This window comes from Oncorhynchus kisutch, linkage group LG29 (assembly GCF_002021735.2).
Source record: "Oncorhynchus kisutch isolate 150728-3 linkage group LG29, Okis_V2, whole genome shotgun sequence".
Classification (NCBI taxonomy): domain Eukaryota; kingdom Metazoa; phylum Chordata; class Actinopteri; order Salmoniformes; family Salmonidae; genus Oncorhynchus; species Oncorhynchus kisutch.
In genome coordinates this window covers 37,293,660-37,321,354 of record NC_034202.2, presented here as the reverse complement: position 1 = coordinate 37,321,354, position 27,695 = coordinate 37,293,660, and the positions used below count along the sequence as shown (strand labels likewise).

General features: G+C 43.2%; 1 protein-coding gene and 1 non-coding gene across 3 annotated transcripts; one reads left to right on the top strand and one right to left on the bottom strand.

The window, feature by feature from the left end:
• Positions 1 to 2,006: 2,006 nt before the first annotated feature.
• On the bottom strand, positions 2,007 to 26,085 carry uspl1 (ubiquitin specific peptidase like 1). Of its 2 annotated transcripts, none has more exons than XM_031809432.1 (9): positions 25,863 to 26,085; positions 24,694 to 24,867; positions 23,769 to 23,891; positions 20,774 to 23,216; positions 18,458 to 18,568; positions 16,466 to 16,601; positions 13,879 to 14,004; positions 6,726 to 6,886; positions 2,007 to 5,632 (listed from the first exon to the last, which is right to left on the bottom strand). In XM_031809432.1, the coding sequence occupies exons 2-9, from the start codon at positions 24,751 to 24,753 to the stop codon at positions 3,417 to 3,419; spliced, it is 5,376 nt and encodes a 1,791-aa protein (XP_031665292.1). In that variant the 5' UTR covers positions 24,754 to 24,867; positions 25,863 to 26,085; the 3' UTR covers positions 2,007 to 3,416. The 2 variants fall into 2 exon arrangements, with proteins under 2 accessions (XP_031665292.1, XP_031665294.1); XM_031809434.1 differs by having other exon boundaries at positions 24,824 to 24,867.
• On the top strand, positions 14,202 to 14,273 carry trnae-uuc (transfer RNA glutamic acid (anticodon UUC)). The gene has a single exon. It is a non-coding gene; the product is annotated as a tRNA-Glu (tRNA).
• Positions 26,086 to 27,695: the final 1,610 nt, after the last annotated feature.

Genomic DNA, 27,695 nt, shown 5'->3' with positions numbered 1-27,695 from the left:
AATTTATGTCAATAAATTAAACAAAACATTGATACCTCCAACTGATAAAATACCTTCTTTGATAATAATTTACATACTGTAGCTAGATAGAACCAGAGATGGTAGAGAAAGCGAGACACCACACTCCGTAATTCTTTCTGGTCTACTTATTTCCCTCGCCCCGCGGAGCAGGTGCCCCCAGGGCGAGATATGTCACTGGCAAAAGAAAATATGGTCGGGGCGGATGGGGCGAGCGGGAGGGGACAATAAGTAGACCAGAGCCAGCTATCAATTCAATTTAAGGGCTTTATTGGTATGGGAAACATATGTTAACATTGCCAAAGCAAGTGAAGTAGATAATAAACAAAAGTGCAATAAACAATACAAATGTATTTAATTTAACTTTCTCAATAGCAAGCTTTGCTCACTGAGTGTGTATATAGTTAAAGCTTTCCTTAATATTGGGTCAGTCAGTGGTCAGGTATTCTGCCACTGTGTACTCTGTTTAGGGCAAAATAGCATTCTAGTTTGCTCAGTTTTTTTGTAAATTATTTTCAATGTGTCAAGTAATTATCTTTTTGTTTTCTCATGATTTGGTTGTGTCTAATTGTGTTGCTGTTCTGTGGGGTCTGTTTGTGTTTGTGAACAGAGCCTCAGGACCAGCTTGCTTAGGGGACTCGTCTCCAGGTTCATCTCTCTGTGATGGCTTTGATATGGAAGGTTTGGGAATCGCTTCCTCTTAGATGGTTGTAGAATTTAACAGATCATTTCTGGATTTTGATCATTAGCGGACATCAGCCTAATTCTGCTCTGCATGCATTATTTGTTGTTCTACGTTGTACACAGAGGATATTTTTGCAGAATTCTACATGCAGTCTCAATTCGGTGTTTATCCCATTTTGTGAATTCTTGGTTAGTATGTATAGTTTTTTGTGTGCTCTAGGGCAACGGTGTCTAGATTGAATTTGTATTTGTGGTCCTGGCGACTGGACATTTTTTGGAACACCATTATTTTTGTCTTACTGAGATTTACTGTCAGGGCCCAGAAGATGTAGGGGCTGCAGTAGGCCCTCCTTGGTTGGTAACAGAAGCACCAGATCATCAGCAAACAGTAGACATTTGACTTTAGATTCTAGTAGGGTGAGGCCGGGTGCTGCAGACTATTCTAGTGCCTTCGCCAATTCGTTGATATGTATGTTGAAGAGGGTGGGGCTTAAGCTGCATTCCTCTCTTTTGCATGAGTATGCCAGATATTATGGAGGACCCGTGAGCTCACGCGGGAAAAGCAGGCTCACGCGAAAGAGGTAACGCCCACTTACACATACAGGAACATTGAAAAAAGAAAGCAGGATAAACTCTTATTTATCTACCATCTTTGGTAGAATATTGAAAAACTGAAGTTGGGTAAATGGACATGGTCTTTAGAGAGCGCATTAGCACTATCGAAGAGCCTGCTATGGTGAAGTAAAGTATGTTATTTGTAGCGTCACTACTAGTGAAATTCTATTACCAGTAAACCGGTTGGTGGTGAAACTACTTACCAAACGATGTATATTCAGTACAATTTATCACCTTGTAATGAGACCACAACTACAAAGCTACATCACTACATTTTCATATCTTTCCCTTCATTTTAGTTTATTAAGGTCTGTATATTTTCCTGCAGGTTGCTGATGATTCTTAGCCTGGGTATCACTACCCGTCTATTGTGCCATCATGCCACAGGAGTTGGAGTCCTATCTGGGACCAGGCTAGTTCATTTCTCACAACTCTCCCCAAGAACAATTTCTTCTAGATTCTAGAAATTGTCAATATGGAGCATTTTGCCTCCTGATTGATTTGCTACAAGGAGTCAACAGTATTTTCCACTACCTACCATTCACAAATAAATAAGGAGATGGTTTGTGGGGGGGGGGACCGACAAGCGTTCTGTCCAAGAGGTACAGCTCCATCACACGGACTCACGCAAATATAAAAACTATTATTTAGATTCTGGCTCAGACAAATACCCCCCAAAAACATGTGTATCCATGTAAAGAATATTTTATTAGAATTACATACAGTATCTGATTCAGTACAACATTTTAGAACTCTTGTCACAGTTTTTTATTACAAAAAATACATTCAAAAGATAAGAGTTCGAACCACCCTTTAAAACACAAACATGTTTTTATCCTAGATGTCAGGCTTTTTCCCCCTAGTTTTCAAGTAATTCAGACAAACTAACATTTTTTAAAAAGCAAACAAAAACAGCATATGTTGTCTTCAGGAGTTTTTTTCCACAAAGCAGGATCAAATAATTGGGTCTATTAACGTTCCAGAATACTCTGAAACAACCTCCATTTTTAATCTCCCTTAAAGCCTCAGAACCTGTAAGTACAATGGTTCCATCACAAATGGGCACCTTATTCCCTTTAAAAAAAAAGTACACGACTTTTGATCAGATCCCTATAGACCCTAGTCAAAAGCAGGACACTATGTAGGGAATAGGGTGCCATTTTGGACAAAACCTCAGTGAGTATTAACATTACTCCATGTTCAACTCCAACATTCTTGATAAACCACAAAAAAAAACATGAGCGATATCCAAGTGCTTACCAGAGTTACAGGGACAGTTACAGGGACAATGATGCATTGGTTTCCTTACCCTGTAAGCAGGTCTATGGATGACAGCAATCCATGCTTTGGTTAAGTTTCCCTGGCATTGTTTCCATATGCTAACTTTTAGTATTTGTATCAGAAATCCCATCCAAGGGACTGATATTAGCATTTTTCATGCATCCTGTCCTAACCATCCAAAATGATCTAAAATGCATTGTGAATCTAAGCAAAGTCACTTAAATATGATTTGAACAGGATGTGTAGAAAATAATAAATCGGTCCCATGATTTGAATGGGATTTGTGCCACAAATGCTAAAACGTGGAAACAGTGGCAGGGAAACTAAACCAAAGCATGGATCGCCATCGTACCTTGTCCATTGACTGCTTCCAGTAAGAAAACCAATATGTCACTTTGTAATTTAGGTGAACTCTCTCTTTATAATGGCAGTTTGATTCCGCTTCATGTAACACATGCTACCCAGAACAGAACAACCCATTGATGCCAAGCACACAGACACACACACACACACACACACTCTCCCGACTGAAAGGAATAGTAGCATGCAGTTTCTACTAGAAACTGTCTGAATGCATCCAAAATGGCACACTACTCCCTTTAGAGTGCACTACTCATATAATTAGGAATTAGAATAGTTTAATTTAATAGGATCTCTATGGTGCTACTTTTGACCAGAGGCTCTATATAGGGATTAGCATGCCATTTGAGACGTAGACTTAGCCACTGATCTAAGGTAAGCTTTGCATTTCCCCCAACGTTTAAGCTTAGGGGTTGGGTAAGAGTTGTTAGCAGATCCTAGACCTGTAGTTAACGTGCCTAAAAGAACAGGTCGAGAGCACTAAGGGTATCAGTCTCCATCTCCGTCTGCTGATTGGCCGACCCTGATATGAACTCTTCCAGGAAGTTCTCACCAGAGGTCGTGATTGGCTCGGCTAGACCAGGATGTGGCACTACTACACCGTGATTGGCCGGATGCAAGATCATAGGTGTCACCACCTGTGAGGCTCCACTAATACCGTTCCCCCCACACGCCAAGTCCCCGCCCCCTTCTTGCCCATTGGTGGTCAGCATCTCCAGCAAGCCCGTGCTGTCCGGCGATAGGTTGCTGGCGGTCGTCGCCGGCGAAAGAAGGTCAGCAAAGAACTGGTCGTATGCGGGGCTGTCGTAGACAGAGGTACTAGAGCTCACGGTGTGGGAGGGACTCCGATCAGTGATGTCTGGTGTGCAGGTTACTTCCCCCAGTCCTCCCGCACCCCCCTGATTACCCAGCATCTGATTCAGCTTCTCTAGTTTCTTCTTCTTGGCTTTCAGCTTCTTCAGCAGCTTGTACCTGAGGGCATCGGTCTCACTGACCTGACCGCCGGGGCTGTGTTTCCTGGAGGAAGAGATTTTAGGGATCTCCGTGACTCCTGGAGAGGGAGGAAGTGAGGTCACAATAGGCACTGCTGAAGTGGTGTGGTTGATAAGGGGTTTTCGCGAGACGAGGGCAGGAGGTTGACTCTGTATCTTCCAGGCGCCATTTTGAGGGTCAGTTCTTTGAGAGAGAAGCTGGGTGGGAGATGAAGTCTTGGAGGGGCTGTTCATGTTTATATTTACGATCCTGCTTCTGGCCTGGAACCCTCCGTACATCTCGGCAGCCTTCACCGGCAGGGCCTCATTGTCCACCTTACTTAGTTTGGGTTTGGGTAGAGGCGGAGGCTTCTTCAACCTGGCGTCTGGGTTGGGGGGAGCCATCCTTGGGGTCTGCCAGCTATGTGAAAGCTGCTGGAACCGGTTGGGTGTTGAGTGTTTGAAGTGACTGGTTGGTCTTGGGGGATTGGGGATGGAGGTGGGGTGGAGGCTAAGCAGGTAGGACCAGCGAGAGTTGGGGTCCGGGGGTGGAGGAAGGCCGGGTTTGCTCTGCAGAGAGGTGGAGGTAGTAGCGGGTTTGGAGTGGGGCAGGGGAGAAGGAGGAGTAGGGGCCTCTGGTGATGGGGTACTGGGTTCCACATATGACGGTGACATCATAGATACAACTGAGGGCAGGATCATTCCACCACACTTTCCAGGAAGTGCCATTGGTGTAGATGTTCTTGGTGGTGTTGTTGCGACCACCTTAGCTGCTGGTGCAACTGGAGTGTTGGATGCCATCATTTTGGCTTTATTGCTGGTGCTTCTGCCCCTTCTGAGCCTGGGAGGACTAGGAGGAGTGGGCTTTTCAGAGTCGGGCTCAGAAGGACTGTCACTGCTGTCATGGAGAAACCCACTAGCAGTATCAGGGGATGATGGCCTTTTGATGACGAAAACATCTGTTTCAGGGGGCATTTCATGGGCAGGTGCAGGGTTCTCAGTCTCGGGTGTAGGAGCAGGTAGAGAACTGAGGTTTCCATTTTGCCTGGGAGCCAGGGAGACATCGTTGTCGTCCAACGGCCTCCCATCAGAGCCAACTTTGACCTCTACGAGCGTCAGGGTGACAACGTCATCGTGGGAGAGGCCCTCGAAGGTGTCAAGCAGTGTGGTGCTACCGATAGACGAGTTACCAGCTTTACCGGTGGTTACCGTGGTGTCCATGATGTCGTTGTCGGTATCGTCAGACACAGTCAGTGCCTCGACAATGGCTGTGTCGTTGTGAAGGAGGGGGAGAGAGAGGTTGTGGTAACAGGATTGAACCGGTACGCCATGAAGCACACTGGTGGAACCGATGGCGATGGGAGAGTTAACGTTATTCGTTAATGTTGCGTCCATATCGTTAGCAGTATAGCCAGCAGTTATGGTGGTGTCCATGTCAGTGTCCGCATCATCAGAGACCGACTGAGAGATGTCTTGAGATTCATTGTTGACAAAGAGTTTGGCTAAGGGAGGTTGCTGCAGTTCTTTGTGTATCAGTAAAGTGCTTGTCAGGGATACAGGGGGAGAGCAGGGTGTCTGTGGGTTGTCCGGTCTGTCGGTCTTCAACTCCCAGAAGACAACGTGGATTTCTCTAGGAGGGACCACCAGCTGGGTGTGGGAGACACAGTTAGGGTGCTTCAGATCGTCAAACTCCAACCACGATCCTGTGGGGAGAGACAGCAAGAGAGAAGAGTGAGGACTGGGTTCTATACACTGGTTGTGGAGGGGGAGAGTTACTACAGTCAGAGGACTGGGTTCTATACACTGGTTGTGGACGGGGGGGAGAGTTACCACAGTCACAGAGGACTGGGTTCTATACACTGGTTGTGGATGGGGCGAGTTACCACAGTCACAGAAGAATGGATAACATGCTCACTCTGATCATTCCTCAATCGTAGGAAGGTGCTGAATCCTTGTGATAACTAAATGGATTATTGAAGGTATTTTTGGTGTGCTGTCCATCTCTTTTAAAGAGTTAACCCAACACAATGTAGAGACCTACTGATTGGCTACACATAATTAGACAGAGACTGACATTACTTTTCAGTTATGAAATATAATTGCTTCTATCCATTGATAATGGAGGTATGAATAAGCTATATATTAGCATTCTTAAAAGGGATATTTCGAGATTTTGGCAATTAAGCCCTTTATCTACTTCCAGAGTCAGTTGAACTCAGGGATACCATTTTTATGTCCTTGCATCCAGTACGAAGGAAGTTAAGAGGTAGTTTCGCGAGCCAATGCTAACTAGCAATCTATAAGCATGCTAGTAGTTACCATAGACTTCCAGTCATTGCGCTAACACTAGTTAGCAATTTCCTTCAAACTGTCCTCAGAGGAATAAAAATGGTAGCCACGAGTTAATTTGACTGGGGAAGTTGATAATCCCGACATATACATTTACAAAGAACACAAATTTACTTGTTGACCAGTAAACAACAACAACTTTTTTTATTTATTTTTTTACCTTTATTTAACAAGGCAAGTCAGTTAAGAACAAATTCTTATTTTCAATGACGGCCTAGGAACAGTGGGTTAACTGCCTGTTCAGGGGCAGAACGACAGATTTGTACCTTGTCAGCTCGGGGGTTTGAACTTGCAACCTTCCGGTTACTTGTCCAACGCTCTAACCACTAGGCTACGCTGCCGCCTCAAATAATACGCCCCTTTACTAAGGAAATGACAGTCAACGGCCCCTGAAGGGACAAATAACAAATAATGTTATACTGAACTAAATGACAAAGTCACACTGACCGTCAGTTCTGCGTATCCAGGTGACAAAGTGCTTGAGTTGCTGGTCATACTGTATGACTGTGGTGACGGAGTATTCCTGCTGCTGGAAGGTGAAGGAGTACACGCAGAGGTCGTTGTCAGGAAGACCTTCTACAAAGTGCAGCACAAACACAGGAGACACCCTGGAGGGACAGACAGAATACATATCAGCCTCAGGAAACAGAGGTAGAGAAAGCAAGACATAATCTACAACATGGTGTCTCGATCGTTGGATGATAAATCCTCTACTCATTTCCTGTCCTCCATCTGCAACGACTGGTAACAGAACGACAATCTGCAACGACTGGTAACAGAACGACAATCTGCAACGACTGGTAACAGAACGACAATCTGCAACGACTGGTAACAGAACGACAATCTGCAACGACTGGTAACAGAACGACAATCTGCAACGACTGGTAACAGAACGACAATCTGCAACGACTGGTAACAGAACGACAATCTGCAACAGAAAACATGAAAAAAGGAAAACCAAGACAAGACGAGCTCGAGCGCTTGCAGTTGCTTCACAAATCACCTAGCTTTGGAAGACCAGCAAGTCTGGCGGAAGTCCTCCAAGCGTCCACATGGCTGGATGCGTTTTGCTATCACCGTAAACATCGGGAAGATTGCCCATTATTTAAAAAAATTCTAAGGACCCAGAAAACGGAGGCAGTGGAAGAACCTATTCAAGTAAGTAAATATAATTTTGAAAATGACAGCTGCAGGCTAACTCAAATGAGCTAATGTAATGTTCGCTAGCTGATTTTACATACTGTATAGCTAATCAAGTCAATTAAATATCACCAGCAAGCTAACTTCATATTAGCTACCTATCTTGATCTATCTATTTTTGTAACTCAAAATGCATTTGTAGCTAGCTAGCTAACAGCCATGGAAACGGGTGAAAGGAATAGATGGCAGTTCCAGCTGTCAGAGAAGGGAGAGTACTACTCTGGATAGGGCAGGTACCTTTGTGGGAGGACACTACAAAAAGATTCCCCAGTTTACAGTCCCTAGCGAGGAAAACTCTGAGACACAGCAACATAATATTTAGGGCTGTCTAATTGGAGTAGAATGCAGCCTGTTTCTATGTGATGTGTTCTGTCCTCCGATACAGAGAGCGGTGAAACCCTGTCTGCAGATGAAGAGGTCCTAAAGAATGTCCCAAGAGAATAAGGATCCTTTTAAAACATGGATTATATGTGTATTTATGTTGGCATATTGAGTAAAGAAAAATAAATTTTAAAAAGGTCACACATACAATGTAGAAACCTCCTACAACTGGAGAAGGCTAACCCTGCTGGGCGTGCAGGCTTCTGTTTCAGCCCAGCACTAACATACATGATTCAATTTATCAAAATGAAGTGTGCTATTGCTGGGCTGGAATAGAAGTCCTCCCAGCCAGTAGATCAGGGATCAGTGGAGCAATGTTGGCCCCTTCTGGTATTTACATGTTTTCGTTCACCTGTGGTTTTATGCTTTAGTAATAATAGCCTACTTGTTACTAACACATCTTACCTTTACATAAGAGTTAGCTTACGCGAAACACTTTGAAAAGAATATGAAATAGTGTTGATTCTTTGAAGTGAAGTGTTTAAATTTGTTTTAATTGTTAACTTTAAAACTATTATTCAAGATGAACTAGGTGTCAATGTTGACTCATCACAGCTCACAATCCTGTCTACTTTGTGTGTTATATTCTCAAATGAACATGACCTTTTGTTCAGTTGTAAAGGTCTTACAATTAGTATTATTTGATTGTCACTTTTGTTCAGGATATCAGCCACGTGAACCCATTTTGCAACGCCAATGCAGCCATAGGTCTACAGCAGTGGTTCCCAGCCATTTTTGTTGCAGCCTGGTGTGCTTGTCCGGGGCTACAATAAAACCGTGTGCTATTGGGGGTTCTCGAGGACCGGAGTGGGAACCACCGGCCTACAGTGTGATGGCATAAGCCTTATAGTAGAGTTTCCTAAACTTGGTCCTCGGTACGCACATTTGGTTTTGTTGCCCCTAGCACTACACAGCTGATTTAAATAATTAAGTTATCAAGATTTGAATCAGCTGTGTAGACTTAGGACAAAAAAACTAAATGTGCACCGCTTTGTGTCCCAAGGACCGAGATTGAGAAACACTGCCTTGTAGGCATTTGCAACGCACCCCTTGACCATTGTCCATCTGAAGCATTATCGATTAACATTATTTACATATTGTTGAGCTATATGTTCAAGAAAACAAATTATACCAGTCAACAAATGTACAGTGAATTCAGAAAGTATTCAGACCCTTTGACTTGTTACACACTTTACGTTACAGCGTTCAAAAATGGTTAAACTGAAATATGACATTTACATTTAGTATTCAGACCTTTTACTCAGTACTTTGTTGAAGCACCTTTGGCAGCGATTACAGCCTCGAGTCTTCTTGGGTATGAAGCTACAAGCTTGGAACACCTGTATTTGGGGAGTTTCTTCCATTCTTCTATGCAGATCGTCTCAAGCTCTGTCAGGTTGGATGGGGAGTGTCACTGCACAGTTATTTTCAGGTCTCTCCAGAGATGTTTGATCGGGTTCAAGTCCGGACTTTGGCTAGGCTACTCATGGACATTCAGAGACTTGTCCCGAAACCACTCCTTGTCTTGGCTGTGCACTTAGGGCCATTGTCCTTTTGGAAGGTGAACCTTCGCCCCAGTCTGAGGTCCTGAGCGCTCTGGGGCAGGTTTTCATCAAGGATCTCTCTGTACTTTGCTCCGTTCATTTTCCCTCGATCCTGACTAGTCTTCCAGTCCCTGCCGCTGAGGAATATTACAACAGCAAGATGCTGCCACCACCATGCTTCACCGTAGGGATGGTGTCAGGTTTCATCCAGACTTCATGCTTGGCATTCAGGCCAAAGAGTTCAATCTTGGTTTCATCAGACCAGAGAATCTTGTTTCTCATGGTCTGAGAGTCCTTTAGGTGCCTTTTGGCAAACTCCAAGCAGGCTGTCATGTGCCTTTTACTGAAGAGTGGCTTCTATCTGGCCACTCTACCATAAAGGTCTGATTGGTGGTCCTCAGAGACACTTGTCCTTCTGGAAGGTTCTCCCATCTCCATAGAGGAACTCTGTCAGAGTGACCATCGGGTTTTTGGTCACTTCCCTGACCAAGGCCCTTCCCCCGATTGCTCAGTTTGGCCGGGCGGACAGCTCTAGGAAGAGTCCTGGTGTTTCCAAACTTCTTCCATTTAAGAATGGAGGCCATTGTGTTCTTGGGGACCTTCAATGCCTATTGGTACCCCTCTTCAGATCGACACAATCCTGTCCCGGCGCTTTACAGACAATTCCATCGAACTCTTGGCTTGGTTTTTGCTCTGACATCCACTGTTAACTGTGGGACCTTATATAGACAGGTGTGAGCCTTTCCAAATCATGTTCAATCAATTGAATTTACCACAGGTGGACTCCAATCAAGTTGTAGAAACATCTCAAGGATGATCAATGGAAACAGGATGCACCTGAGCTCAATTTGTAGTCTCATTGCAAAAGGGTCTGACTACTTATGTGAATAATAATACTATTTTTTTTTTTTATAAATGTGCAAACATTTATAAAAACCAGTTTTTGTCATTATGGGGTATTGTGTGTAGATTGCTGAGGAAAACAAAATTGTATCCATTCTAGAATAAGGCTGTAACATAACAAAATGTGGAAAAAGTCAAGGGGGTCTGAATCCTTTCCGAATGCCCTGTAGAGGCGAAGACTACACCAGATGTTTTACATGCCTTGTGTTGACATGTTTTAGTGCAAATCCAACCCTTGTAATCTTGGTGGTGAAATGTCTGGTAGGACATGATGGGATCCTTATCTTAGAACATACAAACTACTACCACCAAGTTCCATGCCAGATACTTGTCTGTCAGAAGGTCTGAGAGGCACTTGGAGGTTCCACTGTGATAATGAAGATGGTTTACCAAAGACTACCACAACAATTGCACATTGTCTATGCTAAATGTGTTTAAATAGTAAAAAGAAAGACAATAGTTGGGCTATAAGAAATACATTTTATTCAATGGGGTGAAACAGAGACGACACACAATATACTTTTACTATCACCTATACAACTATATATTAAAATACAGTATTTTAACAATATCATAAACATTTGACATGTTGTTTCAAATTACAATGTATATACTCATACGGTTTATTTTGTCATGACAAGGTGCTCACTACTCAAATGGCACAACATAAATCATTCAGATTTACCACAGTAGAGCATTTGATAACCAATGTGTCTAACTGAAGGATGTCTCCTTTCATATCTGGAAAAGGACGAAGAAGTATAAATGCTGCAGCATTGGTCATCTTCACAGGGGGGGGAAACTGATGGTGCTGCAGCATTGGTCATCTTCACAGGGGGGGAAACTGATGGTGCTGCAGCATTGGTCATCTTCACAGGGGGGGAAACTGATGGTCCTGCAGTATTGGTCATCTTCACAGGAGGGAAACTGATGGTGCTGCAGAATTGCTCATCTTCACAGGGAGGGAAACTGATGGTGCTGCAGCATTGGTCATCTTCACAGGGAGAAACTGATGGTGCTGCAGCATTGGTCATCTTCAAAGGGAGGGAAACTGATGGTGCTGCAGCATTGGTCATCTTCACAGGGGGAAACTGATGGTGCTGCAGCATTGGTCATCTTCACAGGGAGAAAGTGATGGTGCTGCAGCATTGGTCATCTTCACAGGGAGAAAGTGATGGTGCTGCAGCATTGGTCATCTTCAAAGGGAGGGAAACTGATGGTGCTGCAGCATTGGTCATCTTCACAGGGGGAAACTGATGGTGCTGCAGCATTGGTCATCTTCACAGGGAGAAAGTGATGGTGCTGCAGCATTGGTCATCTTCACAGGGAGAAAGTGATGGTGCTGCAGCATTGGTCATCTTCACAGGGGGAATTCAGTCGACATCGGTGTCTTGACAGAGGTCTGCTGGTGAACCTACAGTACATAAACAAATGAGAAACACATCTGATGTTAGAATATAATTGATTTAAGTCATCAATACCATCATGGCTCATAATTGTTTGGTTGTGTTTAATTCGTTCAGGTGTTTTAGTGTCATATAAATATTCAATATATTGTTGGGCTGGAACATTAGTCAACACAACAGGTTGTCATATCCCAGTGAGGCATTTGTCCTATGCTGTAATGTCCATACATTTGACCTCTACTTATGAATCAAGTTCTCTACAAATGATCACTGGGTCATTGGACAATAATGTCCTCCTCCAGGCTATAAGAGCCTCATATTGTACAATTTGTGTCTTCTCTTTTCATGGTCATCGCTAGAAGGGATCCGACTACGTCATTTGACTTTTCGTAGCTAATTAGGAGAATTTACGCTGCAGGCTAGGATAATTAACATAGCAGGTTAGGATAATTAACATAGCAGGTTAGGATAATTAACATAGCAGGTTAGGATAATTAACATAGCAGGTTAGGATAATAAACATAGCAGGTTAGGATAATTAACATAGCAGGTTAGGATAATTAGCATAGCAGGCTAGGATAATTAGCATAGCAGGCTAGGATAATTAACATAGCAGGTTAGGATAATTAGCATAGCAGGCTAGGATAATTAACATAGCAGGCTAGGATAATTAGCATAGCAGGCTAGGATAATTAACATAGCAGGCTAGGATAATTAGCATAGCAGGCTAGGATCATTAACATAGCAGGTTAGGACAATTATTAGGGTAAGGAAAAAGTTTAGCTAAAATGACTTGACATTAATTTACCAATAGCTGGATCCCTTCTAGCCATGACCCCTTTTCATAGGCCTAGATGATATGGTTACATTCTAGACAAGGCCGTTTTCATTCATCTGTTGTCAAGTGTCAGCAGAGTAGGCCTAGACTACCATCGTACTTTAAAAAAAAAATATTCTGCTAATGTCTCCAGTCATTTTACAAGTCCATGAAATGTTTGACATAAGGCCACAGAAAGGTCTCTAGAATAACCTATAGGTCTATGCTACTAGCCACTTATTAATAGCCTACATTATGACCATCCAATCTACTCATCACATTAGGAATACTAGACTTAACATTAGTTTGCAAATGCGATGATAAATGCATGTTATAAAAAGGTGCATGTTTTAATGGTGCAAAAATTGCTTCCCCTAAAACGTTAAACTCACGCAACACATGCTAATAGCTAGACTACAGGCTAATAGCTAGACTACAAGCTAATAGCTAGACTACAAGCTAATAGCTAGACTACAAGCTAATAGCTAGACTACAAGACTACAAGTTAATAGCTAGACTACAAGCTAATAGCTAGACTACAAGCTATCTTTCTAGCTAATTTTGTCTAACAGTGTTGTCAACACCTGGTTAGCATAACGGCTAAACTAAACTGGAAATTGATCAGACTTGACTTACCAGTGATGAAATGATCGTAGCAGACCCTGTACTGACAGTTGTCTGGGTTCAGGTCTTGACAGGCAAAAAGGTTTCTTCACTTTTCTAACATTTGGTGTATCCTGGTGTTTCATGATTGCGGGGAATCCATTAACATGTTTTTTTCCCCCCGTTGTCTTTCCTGCCATGTTAGAGCAGCCAAATACTGATGAATCAAAGACGTTTTAGGCACTGTTATCATGTTCTTTCTGGAAGCTAGTCAGCTGTTATCGGAAGAATTAATGCAGTGGTCTTCCAACATGGCCACCAGGTGGCATCATACGTCAACTTCAAGCCCTCTAAAAACTACACGGCCCCATCTCAATCGTCTACAATATCAACTATACGGCTCCATCTCAATTGTCTACAATATCAACTATACGGCTCCATCTCAATAGTCTACAGTGGCTTCCACTACTCATCTCCTCCATCTGCACTGAATGAATAGGTAAAGAGAAAAGGGCCTGGAAATCCCTGGAGCGGAATTCCCTTAAGATCAGGGTTGGGGTCAATTCAGTTCTACTCCTCCACTGAATAGGAAGTTGCCCATTGTTTTCTATGAGGACTTCTCAATTCGTGAACAGAATTTAAATTTCATTCACTTCCTGAATTAAAAAAAAAAAAAAAAACAGAATTGACCCCAACCCTGGTTGAGATACACCCCAGGTATGAAAGGTTAGAGGTTGCGCCCTCACCTCTCCAGCACCAACATCCTGGTCTGCTTCCTCTTATTACACTTGCTGCAACGTGATTGGTGGACTGCGTTGAGAGGGTGCCAATCAGAAAGCACCTTGGTGAAAGTGGTGAGGGTCTTCTTACATCTGAAAGAAAAATACATTTGATAGTAAATAAAAGACACAGAGACATTTTGGTCCAGTTGAGTGAGTCAGTCTCCCCCTTTATTTGTTTAATGAAAATTATTTTCTGAAACGTCCTTGTACACTCCCTTTCTGTCAACATTACATCATTGTTACCATTACCATTCAAAAGCCCAATTAAAATACAGACAGACACAGCTTCCCATATTGTCTAGCGGTTAGGATTCCTGGTTTTCACCCAGGCGGCCCGGGTTCGACTCCCGGTATGGGAACGAGTCATTTTGTTTATGGTTTTCATCTCACTTAAAAAGTATGATAAGCCATCTAAACCAATTACATTTGAATTCACACAGGAATATAAGAGATGAAGGTTTCAACAAATAATATCTACTCCTTTCATCATCTGGTAAACTTGTACTGAGTCAAGCTCTTCAAAAGATACCAAACCAAAAACTACAGGAAATATTCAATGAGATTTACATTTGAGTCATTTAGTAGACGCTCTGATCCAGAACAACTAACAGGTTTAAGGTTTAAGTGCCTTGCTCAAGGGAACAGAACATTTTTACCTAGTCGGCTCTGGGATTCAAACCAGCGAACGTTCAGTTACTTGCCCAATGCTCTAAACCGCAGGGCTACCAGCCGCCCCAGTAAATAACGGATTAGTTTCAACAGACTAAATCGCTACCCTTTTCACCATCTGTATTGTAGCTACTGGGCCAAGTTCCTTGAAGAGTCTGAATTAGACCAATAGGTTCACAGTAATGTTTGCTCTTTGCACTGCTAAAATGTTGCCAAATACCTGCTTCACTGTCTATATTGGTAAACCTGCCTCACTGTCTATATTGATAAACCTGCCTCACAGTCTGTATTGGTAAACCTGCCTCACTGTCTATATTGGTAAACCTGCCTCACTGTCTATATTGATAAACCTGCCTCACTGTCTATATTGATAAACCTGCCTCACAGTCTGTATTGGTAAACCTGCCTCACTGTCTATATTGGTAAACTTGCTTCCCTGTCTATTTTGGTAAACCTGCTTCACAGTCTATATTGGTAAACCTGCTTCACGGTCTATATTGGTAAACCTGCTTCACAGTCTGTATTGGTAAACCTGCCTCACTGTCTATTTTGGTAAACCTGCTTCACTGTCTATATTGGTAAACCTGCCTCACTGTCTATATTGGCAAACTTGCCTCACTGTCTATATTGGTAAACCTGCCTCACTGTCTATATTGGTAAACCTGCCTCACTGTCTATATTGGTAAACCTGCTTCACTGTCTATATTGGTAAACCTGCTTCACAGTCTATATTGGTAAACCTGCCTCACTATCTATATTGGTAAACCTGCCTCACTGTCTATATTGATAAACCTGCTTCACTGTCTATATTGGTAAACCTGCCTCACTGTCTATATTGGTAAACCTGCTTCACTGTCTATATTGGTAAACCTGCCTCACTGTCTATATTGGTAAACCTGCTTCACTGTCTATATTGGTAAACCTGCTTCACTGTCTATAGTGGTAAACCTGCCTCACTGTCTATATTGGTAAACCTGCTTCACTGTTTCTATTGATAAACCTGCCTCACTGTCTATATTGGTAAACCTGCTTCACTGTTTCTATTGGTAAACCTGCTTCACTGTTTCTATTGGTAAACCTGCTTCACTGTTTCTATTGGTAAACCTGCTTCACTGTTTCTATTGGTAAACCTGCTTCACTGTTTCTATTGGTAAACCTGCTTCACTGTTTCTATAGGTAAACCTGCTTCACTGTCTAGATTGGTAAACCTGCTTCACTGTTTCTATTGGTAAACCTGCCTCACTGTCTAGATTGGTAAACCTGCCTCACTGTCTATATTGGTAAACCTGCTTCACTGTCTAGATTGGTAAACCTGCTTCACTGTCTATATTGGTAAACCTGCTTCACTGTCTATATTGGTAAACCTGCCTCACTGTCTATATTGGTAAACCTGCTTCACTGTCTATATTGGTAAACCTGCTTCACAGTCTATATTGGTAAACCTGCTTCACAGTCTATATTGGTAAACCTGCTTCACTGTTTCTATTGGTAAACCTGCTTCACAGTCTATATTGGTAAACCTGCTTCACTGTCTATATTGGTAAACCTGCTTCACTGTTTCTATTGGTAAACCTGCTTCACTGTCTATATTGGTAAACCTGCTTCACTGTTTCTATTGGTAAACCCGCCTCACTGTCTAGATTGGTAAACTTGCTTCCCTGTCTATTTTGGTAAACCTGCTTCACTGTCTATATTGGTAAACCTGCTTCAGTCTATACCCTGCCGCCCCACATATCTTCTAGGATAAATGACTAATAATGATATTGATCACTAAATCACAGAGATGAAGATTCACCATTGAAAGTGCTTCTTAGTCCAAGACTAGGTTATATATTTATGTCTAGAAAACTGGCCCTAAAAGTTCAAGATGGCTCTTACTTACTTGGTGTTGGTGGCATGTTGACAAGTTGTTGAGATACACTCAAACTGCCACTCATAAGCTTGCTGGAAGAGAGGTTCTGCCCAGGAGTCAGCCCTGAGGAGGAGCGGCAGGGCGAACACAGGTGTCTCATTCTGACCTGCAGGAGAGGAGACAGCAGGGGTCAGGGTAAAATCAGGTACATTTTTAATCAATCGTGGAATGCTTGTGTTAGTTCTGAAGGTAAGAGATGGTTGAGAAGGTGGTATATGTTTGTGTTAGTTCTGAAGGTAAGAGATGGTTGAGAAGGTGGTATATGTTTGTGTTAGTTCTGAAGGTAAGAGATGGTTGAGAAGGTGGTATATGTTTGTGTTAGTTCTGAAGGTAAGAGATGGTTGAGAAGGTGGTATATGTTTGTGTTAGTTCTGAAGGTAAGAGATGGTTGAGAAGGTGGTATGTTTGTGTTAGTTCTGAAGGTAAGAGATGGTTGAGAAGGTGGTATGTTTGTGTTAGTTCTGAAGGTAAGAGATGGTTGAGAAGGTGGTATGTTTGTGTTAGTTCTGAAGGTAAGAGATGGTTGAGAAGGTGGTATGTTTGTGTTAGTTCTGAAGGTAAGAGATGGTTGAGAAGGTGGTATGTTTGTGTTAGTTCTGAAGGTAAGAGATGGTTGAGAAGGTGGTATGCTTGTAATCATTATGAAATGGGTAGTTTTACAAGATAAAAATGAAAGAAACAGAAGAGGCATAATCCCAGAGGAAAACCTGCTTCAGTCTGCTTTCCACCAGACACTGGGAGAGGATTTCACCTTTCAGCAGGACAATAAACTAAAACACAAGGCCAAATCTACACTGGAGTTGCTTACCAAGAGGACAGTGAATATATTTGAAAATCTATGGCAAGAACCGAAACTGGTTGTCTAACAATGATCAACAACCTATTTGACAGCTCAAATCATTTATTTTCTATTTTTTATAATGCGCAAAAGTTGCACAATCCAGGTGTGGAAAGCTCTTAGAAACTTACCCAGAAAGACTTACAGTTGTAATCACTGCCAAATGTGCTTCAATATCATATTAACTCAGGGGTGTGAATACTTATGTAAATGAGATATTTCTATATTTAATGTAATACATTTGCACAAAAAGAAAAGTAATAACTTAATGAATTTTGAATTCATGCTGTAACACAACAAAATGTGGAATAAGTCAAGGGGTATGAACACTTTCTGAAGGCTCTGTATATTACTTTAGACTAAGTAGGTAAGAGCAGGGTCTAGGGTCAAGAGCGTTGGACTAGTAACCGCAAGGTTGCAAGTTCGAATCCCCGAGTTGACAAGGTACAAATCTGTCGTTCTGCCCCTGAACAGGCAGTTAACCTACTGTTCCTAGGCCGTCATTGAAAATAAGAATTTGTTCTTGACTGACTTGCCTAGTAAAATAAAGGTTAAACTTTTTTTTTTTTAATGCTCATATCCAGAAAGACTCGAGCTTTCACACATGTTGGTTGACCTATGAACTACTGAAAGCCATCACCAATCACCTCTGATTCCCTGCCAGGTTCTTGTTTTTTAATTATTATTATTATTTTTCTACCTCTTTTTTGTGGTATACAATTGGTAGTTACAGTCTTGTCTCATTGCTGCGACTCCCGTACGGACTCGGGAGAGACAAAGGTTGAGAGCCGTGCGTCCTCCGAAACAAAACCCAACCAAGCTGCACTGCTTCTTGACACTTAACCTGGAAGCCAGCAGCACCAATGTGTTGGAGGAAACACCTTGCACCTGGCGAGCGGCCAGCCACAGGGGTCTCTAGTGCGCGATGGGACAAGGACATCCCTGCCAGCCAAACCCTCCGGACGACACTGGGCCAATTGTGCGCCACCCCATGGGTCTCCCGGTCGCGGCCGGCTGCGACAGGGCCTGGACTCGAACCCAGAATCTCTAGTGGCACAGCTAACACTGTGCTGCAGTTCCTTAGAACAACGCACCACTCGGGAGGCCCCCAGCCAGGTTCTTACCCAGTTTACATTTCAGTAGCGGCTCCAGCAGTCTAAAGATGGACATCCTGATGGCTTGCATCTCAGTTTGGACCCTCTGTAACACCGCAGAGGGCACTCTGACAACACCGTCTGGAGAGAGATGAGGGAGACAAACACAAACAGGTGTAAACATATATTAATGATTAGGTAATTGATTAATACACAAGAAGCCCTTGCTCATGTCCACAACCCCACGGAAATTAAATTAGCATTTTTTTTACCCCCCCCCCCCCCCCAAAAAAAAGTCAGTTTAGGCATTGGATGCATCTCAATCCACCGCATCCGTTGATGTCACACTTCCGTATCTGTGAGGAAAGGTCACAGAGCCAGAGCGGTGACCGCCAGACCATGAGACATCCCGTTTAAAAAGGTCTGCTCAACAAAATGAAACTAAAGAAGACGACGGTGTTATCCGTTTTGAACTACGAATTCAAGGGTTTCTTTATTTTTTACTATACTCTACATTGTAGAATAGTGAAGACATACATATAAAGACTTATATGAAATAACGCATTTGGAATCATGTAGTAACCAAAGAAAGTGTTAAACAAATCGAAACATTTCATATCTGAGATTCTTCCAAGTAGCCACCCTCTTTACCTTGATGACAGCTTTTGCACACTCATGGCATTCTCTCAACCAGCTTCATAAGGTAGTCACCTGGAATGCATTTCAATTAACAGGTGTGCCTTGGGGGGTATACAGAAGATAGCCCTATTTGGTAAAAGACCAAGTCCATATTATGTCAAGAACAGCTCAAATAGGCAAAGAGAGATGACAGTCCATCACTAGTTTGAGACATGAACGTCATTCAATATGGAAAATGTCAATAACTTAGGAAGTTTCAGTCGCAAAAACCTTCAAGCGCTATGATGAAACTGGCTCTCATGAGGACCGCCACAGGAAAGGAAGACCCAGTATTACCTCTGCTGCAGAGAATAAGTTCATTATTGCAGCCCAAATAAATGGTTCACAGAGTTCAATTAACAGACATCTCAACATCAACTGTTCAGAGGAAACTGCTTGAATCAGGCCTCATGGTCGATGTGCTGCAAAGAAACCACTACTAAAAGACACCAATAAGAAGAAGAGACGTGCTTGGGCCAAGAAACACGAGCAATGGACATTAGACCAGTGGAAATCTGTCCTTTGATCTGATGAGTCCAAATGTGCGATTTTTGGTTCCAACCACCGTCTTTGTGAGACGCAGAGTACGTGAATGGATGATCTCCGCATCTGTGGTTCCCACCGTGAAGCATGGAGGAGGTGGTGTAATGGTGTGGGGGTGTTTTGCTGGTGACACTGTCTGTGATTTATTTAGAATTCAAGGCACACTTAACCAGCATGGCTACCACAGCATTCTGCAGCAATACTCCATCCCATCTGGTTTGCACTTAGTGGGACTATCATTTGTTTTTCAACAGGACAATGATCAAAAACACACCTCCAGCCTGTGTCAGGGCTATTTGACCAAGAAGGAGAATGATGGAGTGTTGCATCAGATGACCTGGCCTCCACAGTCACCCGACCTCAACCCAATTGAGATGGTTTGGGACAAGTTGGACTGCAGAGTGAAGGAAAAGCAGCCAACAAGTGCTCAGCATATGTGGGAACTCCTTCAAGACTGTTGGAAAAGCATTCCTCATGAAGCTGGTTGAGAGAATGCCAAGAGTGTGCAAAGCTGTCATCAAGGCAAAGGGTGGCTACTTAGAAGAATCTCAAATATTAAATATATTTTAATTTGTTTAAGTGTTATTTTGAGATTGGTTATTACATGATTCCATATGTGTTATTTCATAATTATGATGGCTAAATGCATGTTAAAAATATATATATATATATATATTTCCTGTTCTTTTATCTCTCTCTCAAATATATGACAGACATTTCAGAACAAACTTCAGATTTTTTTTGGGGGGGACCATCTGTTTATCCATGTAGTAAATATTTTATGCAATTCATTTGTATGGGCTAACAGCAGAAAGGCCAAAAATATAGATATATATATATTTTTAAATTACACTTCAAGGAGTCTTAAAATTCTAAATCAAATAGATAAATTATCGTTGGTATGACCTTCTTAAAACAATTCCATATAGCTTAGTACCCCGCCACCACCAAGCTTAGACAGGGCTAAGTCTGTAGAGGGGTAATTCAATCAATAGATGTATTGTATCAAAGGGATAGTATGTGTGCGGATACATTCTTCCCCATTCAAAATAGATATTCAGCTCTTTGCTGCCAATGTTGTACATCAATTCAAATAAACCTTACTAAATAGATAAGTCCACCCACCTGCACCAGTGTGTTGGTAGGCTGTGATGAGACCACAGGCCCGGTTGTAACTCTCACACAGGTCCCAGACAGGTTGACCTACAGTGGGCCTCTTGGTGGGCCGTCTGTCCCTCAGGGTGTGAAGGTGGACCAGCGCTACCAGCAAGGTGTCCAGCCAACACAGACTATGCTCATTCCTCCAGAATAGGTGAGGCCCGGGAACCGGAACCAACTCATCAGTCGAGATCACTTCCGGGTCAAAGTTGGGCACCACTACCTGTGTGTATTTAATAATAGGAGTCTTTCTCGGCCGGCCCATTTTCTTTTTTGGCGGTGATGGCACGACTTCCACTTCCTCAGTGACGCTTCCTTCCCGTTCTGTTTCCATGGTTTCGCCGGTCATCTCGTCCTCGCTACTGATTAGTTGCCGGGTGTTCTGAGCTCTTCTTCTAGCTTTGATAGGACCATCATCATTATCATCATGAACTTCAACAGGCACTTTGCTCTGACTGAGGTCCACACTACAGGGCCTACACATCACCTCTGGGGAGCACTCTTCCTCGTCAAAGACAGACAGATCATCCTCTCCGTACTCATTATCCATCAAGGCAGGTGTAGCCACCTCCTCCTCATCTTTCTCTGAAGCAGGGACAGCCTCCACCAAGGCAGGTAGAGCCTTCTCAACCTCTTCTAAAGCAGGGACATCCTCCACCAAGGCAGGTAGAGCCTTCTCAACCTCTTCTGAAGCAGGGACATCCTCCACCAAGGCAGGTAGAGCCTTCTCAACCTCTTCTGAGGCAGGGACATCCTCCAAAGCCACAAGTATAGCCACTTCTTCCTCCTCGATTAAACACTCCTCTTCCTCATCTTTCTTTAAGACAGAGAGACCCTCCTTTATGTCAGGTGAATTATTCTCTAAGACAGTCAGAGCATCCTGCAACACCAGGACAGCTTCCATGGCAGGTGGAACCATGGCAACCTCCTCTGGCGCAGGCACAACCTCCTCTGGCGCAGGCACAACCTCCTCTGGCGCAGGCACAACCTCCTCTGGCGCAGGCACAACCTCCTCTGGCGCAGGCACAACCTCCTCTGGCGCAGGCACAACCTCCTCTGGCGCAGGCACAACCTCCTCTGGCGCAGGCACAACCTCCTCTGGCGCAGGCACAACCTCCTCTGGCGCAGGCACAACCTCCTCTGGCGCAGGCACAACCTCCTCTGGCGCAGGCACAACCTCCTCTGGCGCAGGCACAACCTCCTCTGGCGCAGGCACAACCTCCTCTGGCGCAGGCACAACCTTGACAGTCCTTTGTAAGGGAGGGTGAACCTTCTGACGTGATTGTGTAACTTCCCCTGGGGCAGTCAAAGCCTCTAAGAGAGACACTGTGTCCTCAAAGGTAGGGACAACCTCCACTAAGGCAGCCTTGGCCAAGGGTTTCTCTGGGGCAGACGTTGAGGCAGACATGGCCACATGTAAGGGACGTGAAATCTTCTCTGGAAGAGAAATGGCTACTTGCGGGGCAGAAAAAGTATTTTCTCGGGCTAATACAGCCTCCTGTAAAGTAGAGAGAACCTCCTTTTGTGCACCTTCAGACTCTACAGCAGACTCTACAGCAGACTCTACAGCAGACTCTACAGCAGACTCTACAGCAGACTCTACAGCAGACTCTACAGCAGACTCTACAGCAGACTCTACAGCAGACTCTACAGCAGACTCTACAGCAGACTCTACAGCAGACTCTACAGCAGACTCTACAGCAGACTCTACAGCAGACTCTACAGCAGACTCTACAGCAGACTCTACAGCAGACTCTACAGCAGACTCTACAGCAGACTCTACAGCAGACTCTACAGCAGACTCTACAGCAGACTCTACAGCAGACTCTACAGCAGACTCTACAGCAGACTCTACAGCAGACTCTACAGCAGACTCTACAGCAGACTCTACAGCAGAAACGGCCACCTGTAAGACTGATAAAGTCTTCTTTTGGAGAGGAAAACCCTTGTCTAAAGTTGGTGTACCGTCCTCTGGGCGAAAGACACCACCTTGTTCCTCTTCTAGGAGTTCCTGGTCCATTTCTTCTGGCATCGACCAACCAGAATCCTTGTGATATGCGTTGGCCCCTCCCCTCTCAGTCTCAGGAAGTGTGTGTTTGAGGGTTTTATTCACCACATCCATGTTGGTGTGTTCTGATTGGCGGAGTCTCTCCTTCTTCCCATTAAAGCACTCTTCTTCCCCATTGAGTTTGTTGGTGATGCCGCTGACTGATGGAGCTCCACTCTGTGATACGGCGTCCTCGGCCACTTCGGACTCCACCGATCGTGCATGTTTGGGGGAAGGTACAGGGTCTCCGTTTTCCAACCCGCAGGGACTCTTCCTCTTGCTCCCTGTCTGAGTTTGGTGTAGAGGGGGTACGAGGCTGGCCAGGACATCATCCAAAGGACGAGAGACCAAGGGAAACAGGCACTGTAGGGGAGAATAAGTTACTTTAATTTATTTGTTTATTTAAAACAGGCAAGAAAATTCATATTTACATTGGCCTGGCAAGAGACGAGGCTGAATGAAGACATTATGGGTAACTGTCGGGGAAGTTCAAACTTCACATTGGCTTCATATTGTTTCTTGACCCTACTACTTGTTTTCACTCTTGCATTAAAGGATGGGGCCCAGGAAAACACTAGAGGACAACACTCAGACTATAAACTAGCAGTGAAAGGATAATTTAGCACAGTTTCTGAATGCATTTACTGCGCTGACAGTAACACAGAATTCAGCCAAAACTTGACTCTCTCATAATACTGCCACAATGGCGGACAACAAAACAAATCTAGACAAGGGCCAGTTTCTCTAAGAAACTACTAAACCCGGTGTCTTGTTCAGACAGTTTAGGAATCACCCATTGATCCTGCTTTGTGAAACACCCTTGTTTTTTGTTGACGTTGTGCTGATTGTGTGTGCTTGTATACGTGTGTGTCTGTGTACGTGAGCACATGTGTGTGTGTGTTAACGCTACCCTACCTGTGGGTCAGTGCAGAGAGTGATGAACTCCTGGGAGTTGATCCTGTAGGAGCGAAGGGCCAGAGACTGTCCTTTAGCAGCACACCATGGACAGGTCTCCAACAGAGCTGAGCGTTCCTGGATCTGCAGGGACCAATCACAAAACATGTTAATACCCCTGATAGATATCAGTAGGGGAGGGTAACCTGGTCAACGGAGAGACCGCATACAGTAATTACACAGAGTATTGTACAGTATCATTGAGTACAACAGAGTATGACCAGTATCATGATACTTGTTAGTACCTTAGCCAGAAGACAAAAAAACAAAGCAGATTTTTACTTATTTAGGAAGACAGCCATAATGTTGTAAACAGATGTAAACATGTTGTCATCCAGAGAGACATTCATTTTCCAAGATATAGTACATAATATTTTACAAACAGCAGGTTTTTAAAGGACCAAAGAGTAAAACCTGCTTTGTGTTTTCATTTAATGCATGGGGGGGGGGGGGGAATCCCGATAATGGTTTCGTCAAAATAGAATTGAGTGCCATCAGAGTATCGTACACAATCTTAATGTCATATAGTACAGTGTAGTATCAGATTAGAGGACACAGTATCATCGATTTTTTTTTTTTGTATCTCAAGATATCATTTATTACAGTGGATTTACAATTCAGTCGATGAGAATCATTTTTAAGTTTTGCATTGTACCCGGCAGTCAATGTCAATCAATCTAGCCCTCAAAAGCACCCACACAACAGATCAAAACCTTTCGCTTTTTGAAACCAAAGTTTCAGTTCCTTTGTTTTGTTGAGTTTCTCGATTTTGAATGTTGATTTGGGATACAAGAGGATTCTGCCTTCCCAATCAGACAGCATCTCTCAGACCCAAAATAGCTTTGCACAAGTGACAGTAATTGAGAGGAAGACGAGTTCAACTGACTTTTTCCCAATACACTGCTAGCGGGTCAGGGGCCCCCAAACCAGTGCCGTCACCACTCATCACAGGCAAACCACTGCTGTTTCTTGTTGTTGTAGCCAGTACTGTCAGTGTCCTGCGTCATTCACTTTACCATATCACTGTGACCACCCAGGCTCACCACCTCAGCATGGTAGGCTATGGGGGAGGGACAACAACAAAGCAGAAGATGTTAGGTTAGTGAGTCATGTTACCAAGAGATGTGTGTATCTAAAGAAGAAGAGTCAGAGAATGAACCCATGTCAGCCAATGGAACTCCGGCCTACTGACAAGGTAATTGACTACCATATTTATTTAGATGTGCACACTAATGGCTACACAGCCCTATTCTAGCCACCAGAACTGTAGATTAGTGTAGCTAAGCACGGTCTTTCAGGGGTAGAATATATGGTTTCATGATTAAGTAGTTACCTAGTTCAACCAGTATCTTTACGTTAGGGACCTCTAAAGTCCAGAATGCTCCGATTCGTAGGCGTTATAATAATAAACCAACGAGAGAAGTTATTTTGGTTATTCGAGTTTTATAGTTGTACTGTTGATCATGCTTAACCAGGACCAGTTGATTTGAAAATATATTTTACGGATGATAGTAACAGGATATGCTGAAAAGGTATTTGAGCTAATATTTTTATTGGACCGATTTACTTAAGCCTTTTTTATACCGGACATAACGGGAGTAAATGAAGGTAGTTTCTCAGCGAAATTCAATGAACCCATTTTGCCATTATAACGCTTGCAGAGCTAGTGAATGGGAGTTTGAGTCGGAGCTTTCTGGGAGTCAGAAGGGTCTAACGCAGATGCTGGTCTGTTCGTCAAAGTTAACAATTGTCACGCTGACAGACAGTACATTGGCAAAGTACACATGCAGCAAAACGTTGGCATTACGTTTGGATATCTAACGAAGTTAGCTAAATTAATCGCTAAACGTTATACACCCATAATCGTTCATACTAATGTCCGTAACACAGTTGATATGACAATGCAGGGAATGTGATTTAATCTTGCTGTGGAAAAAAAATAGTAACGTTAGCTATAACGTGGTGCGGTTTTTGCTAGTTGTTAGCAATGCCATGCTAGCTAGCAGTTTGAAAAAACGCTAGACCTCAAACCTTGCTAACAAGGTTTTAACATACCTCAGTAAAGCGCTTATTATATCCAATTTAGAGATGAATATGATTCCAATAATCCATCTGAATTTAATTCATTCATCAACTCGGGTCCCCGGTGTTCTTCCATGTGCACCGCTCTTTCGGGATCGAAACGTTGTGTTTCCGGTTGGGGGCGTTCCAAAATTCATGAAAAGCTACAAATTTGGTCTTAGTTTTTATGTATTTTTTATTTTTTTAGGCATACGGTTAAAAATGAGGTGGAGGTTAGGTTGGAAATCAGATTTTAAGAAGACAAATTGTAGAAAATGGGCGGGGTTTATGACTTTGTGGCTGTGGTAGCTAATGAAAATAGCTGGCGCTGGTTCTGTAGCAAGTTTTTACCTTCCTTTCGAACGGGGAAAAAGACGTTGGTGTACCACCCCTCAATGGTCACACAATGTACAACACCTTACTGGCTAGACTGGTCATAGATAAGGATAGAGGCCTCTAGTGGCAAAAAGGCTATTTATCATGGGCGGTGCCACTGAGGACTTCCACCATTTTAATATAACCAACTGGGTGGGACTTCTAACTTCATTGGCTGATCCATGTCCAACCGGGACATCAGGAAGGATCAGACAATCGTGAAAAAGAAAATGGATTACTTCAGAATGGATTGTCTCAATGGTACTGCCCATTGGCTAGACTGTAAACTCTCCTTCCAGACATGAAGCATCTCCAATCCAAAATTAAATCTAAAATCGGCTTCCTATTTCGCAACAAAGCAACCTTCACTCATGCTGCCAAACATACCCTCGTAAAACTGACCATCCTACCGATCCTCGACTTCGGCGATGTCATCTACAGTGCCTTGCGAAAGTATTCGGCCCCCTTTAACTTTGCGACCTTTTGCCACATTTCAGGCTTCCAACATAAAGATATAAAACTGTATTTTTTTTGTGAAGAATCAACAACAAGTGGGACACAATCATGAAGTGGAACGACATTTATTGGATATTTCAAACTTTTTTAACAAATCAAAAACTGAAAAATTTTGCGTGCAAAATTATTCAGCCCCTTTACTTTCAGTGCAGCAAACTCTCTCCAGAAGTTCAGTGAGGATCTCTGAATGATCCAATGTTGACCTAAATGACTAATGATGATAAATACAATCCACCTGTGTGTAATCAAGTCTCCGTATAAATGCACCTGCACTGTGATAGTCTCAGAGGTCCGTTAAAAGCGCAGAGAGCATCATGAAGAACAAGGAACACATATCAGGCAGGTCCGAGATACTGTTGTGAAGAAGTTTAAAGCCGGATTTGGATACAAAAAGATTTCCCAAGCTTTAAACATCCCAAGGAGCACTGTGCAAGCGATAATATTGAAATGGAAGGAGTATCAGACCACTGCAAATCTACCAAGACCTGGCCGTCCCTCTAAACTTTCAGCTCATACAAGGAGAAGACTGATCAGAGATGCAGCCAAGAGGCCCATGATCACTCTGGATGAACTGCAGAGATCTACAGCTGAGGTGGGAGACTCTGTCCATAGGACAACAATCAGTCGTATATTGCACAAATCTGGCCTTTATGGAAGAGTGGCAAGAAGAAAGCCATTTCTTAAAGATATCCATAAAAAGTGTTGTTTAAAGTTTGCCACAAGCCACCTGGGAGACACACCAAACATGTGGAAGAAGGTGCTCTGGTCAGATGAAACCAAAATTGAACTTTTTGGCAACAATGCAAAACGTTATGTTTGGCGTAAAAGCAACACAGCTCATCACCCTGAACACACCATCCCCACTGTCAAACATGGTGGTGGCAGCATCATGGTTTGGGCCTGCTTTTCTTCAGCAGGGACAGGGAAGATGGTTAA

What these genes read in the sequence shown, in the direction of transcription:
- uspl1 (XM_031809432.1), bottom strand. Translation starts at nt 24,753, where the DNA reads ATGAGTGGTGACGGCACTGGTTTGGGGGCCCCTGACCCGCTAGCAGTG. An exon ending in CAACATGCCACCAACACCAA is followed by an intron (nt 14,005 to 16,465) that starts GTAAGTAAGAGC and finishes TTTTTCTTTCAG; the next exon opens with ATGTAAGAAGACCCTCACCA. An exon ending in CTGGATACGCAGAACTGACG is followed by an intron (nt 5,633 to 6,725) that starts GTCAGTGTGACT and finishes CTCTCCCCACAG; the next exon opens with GATCGTGGTTGGAGTTTGAC.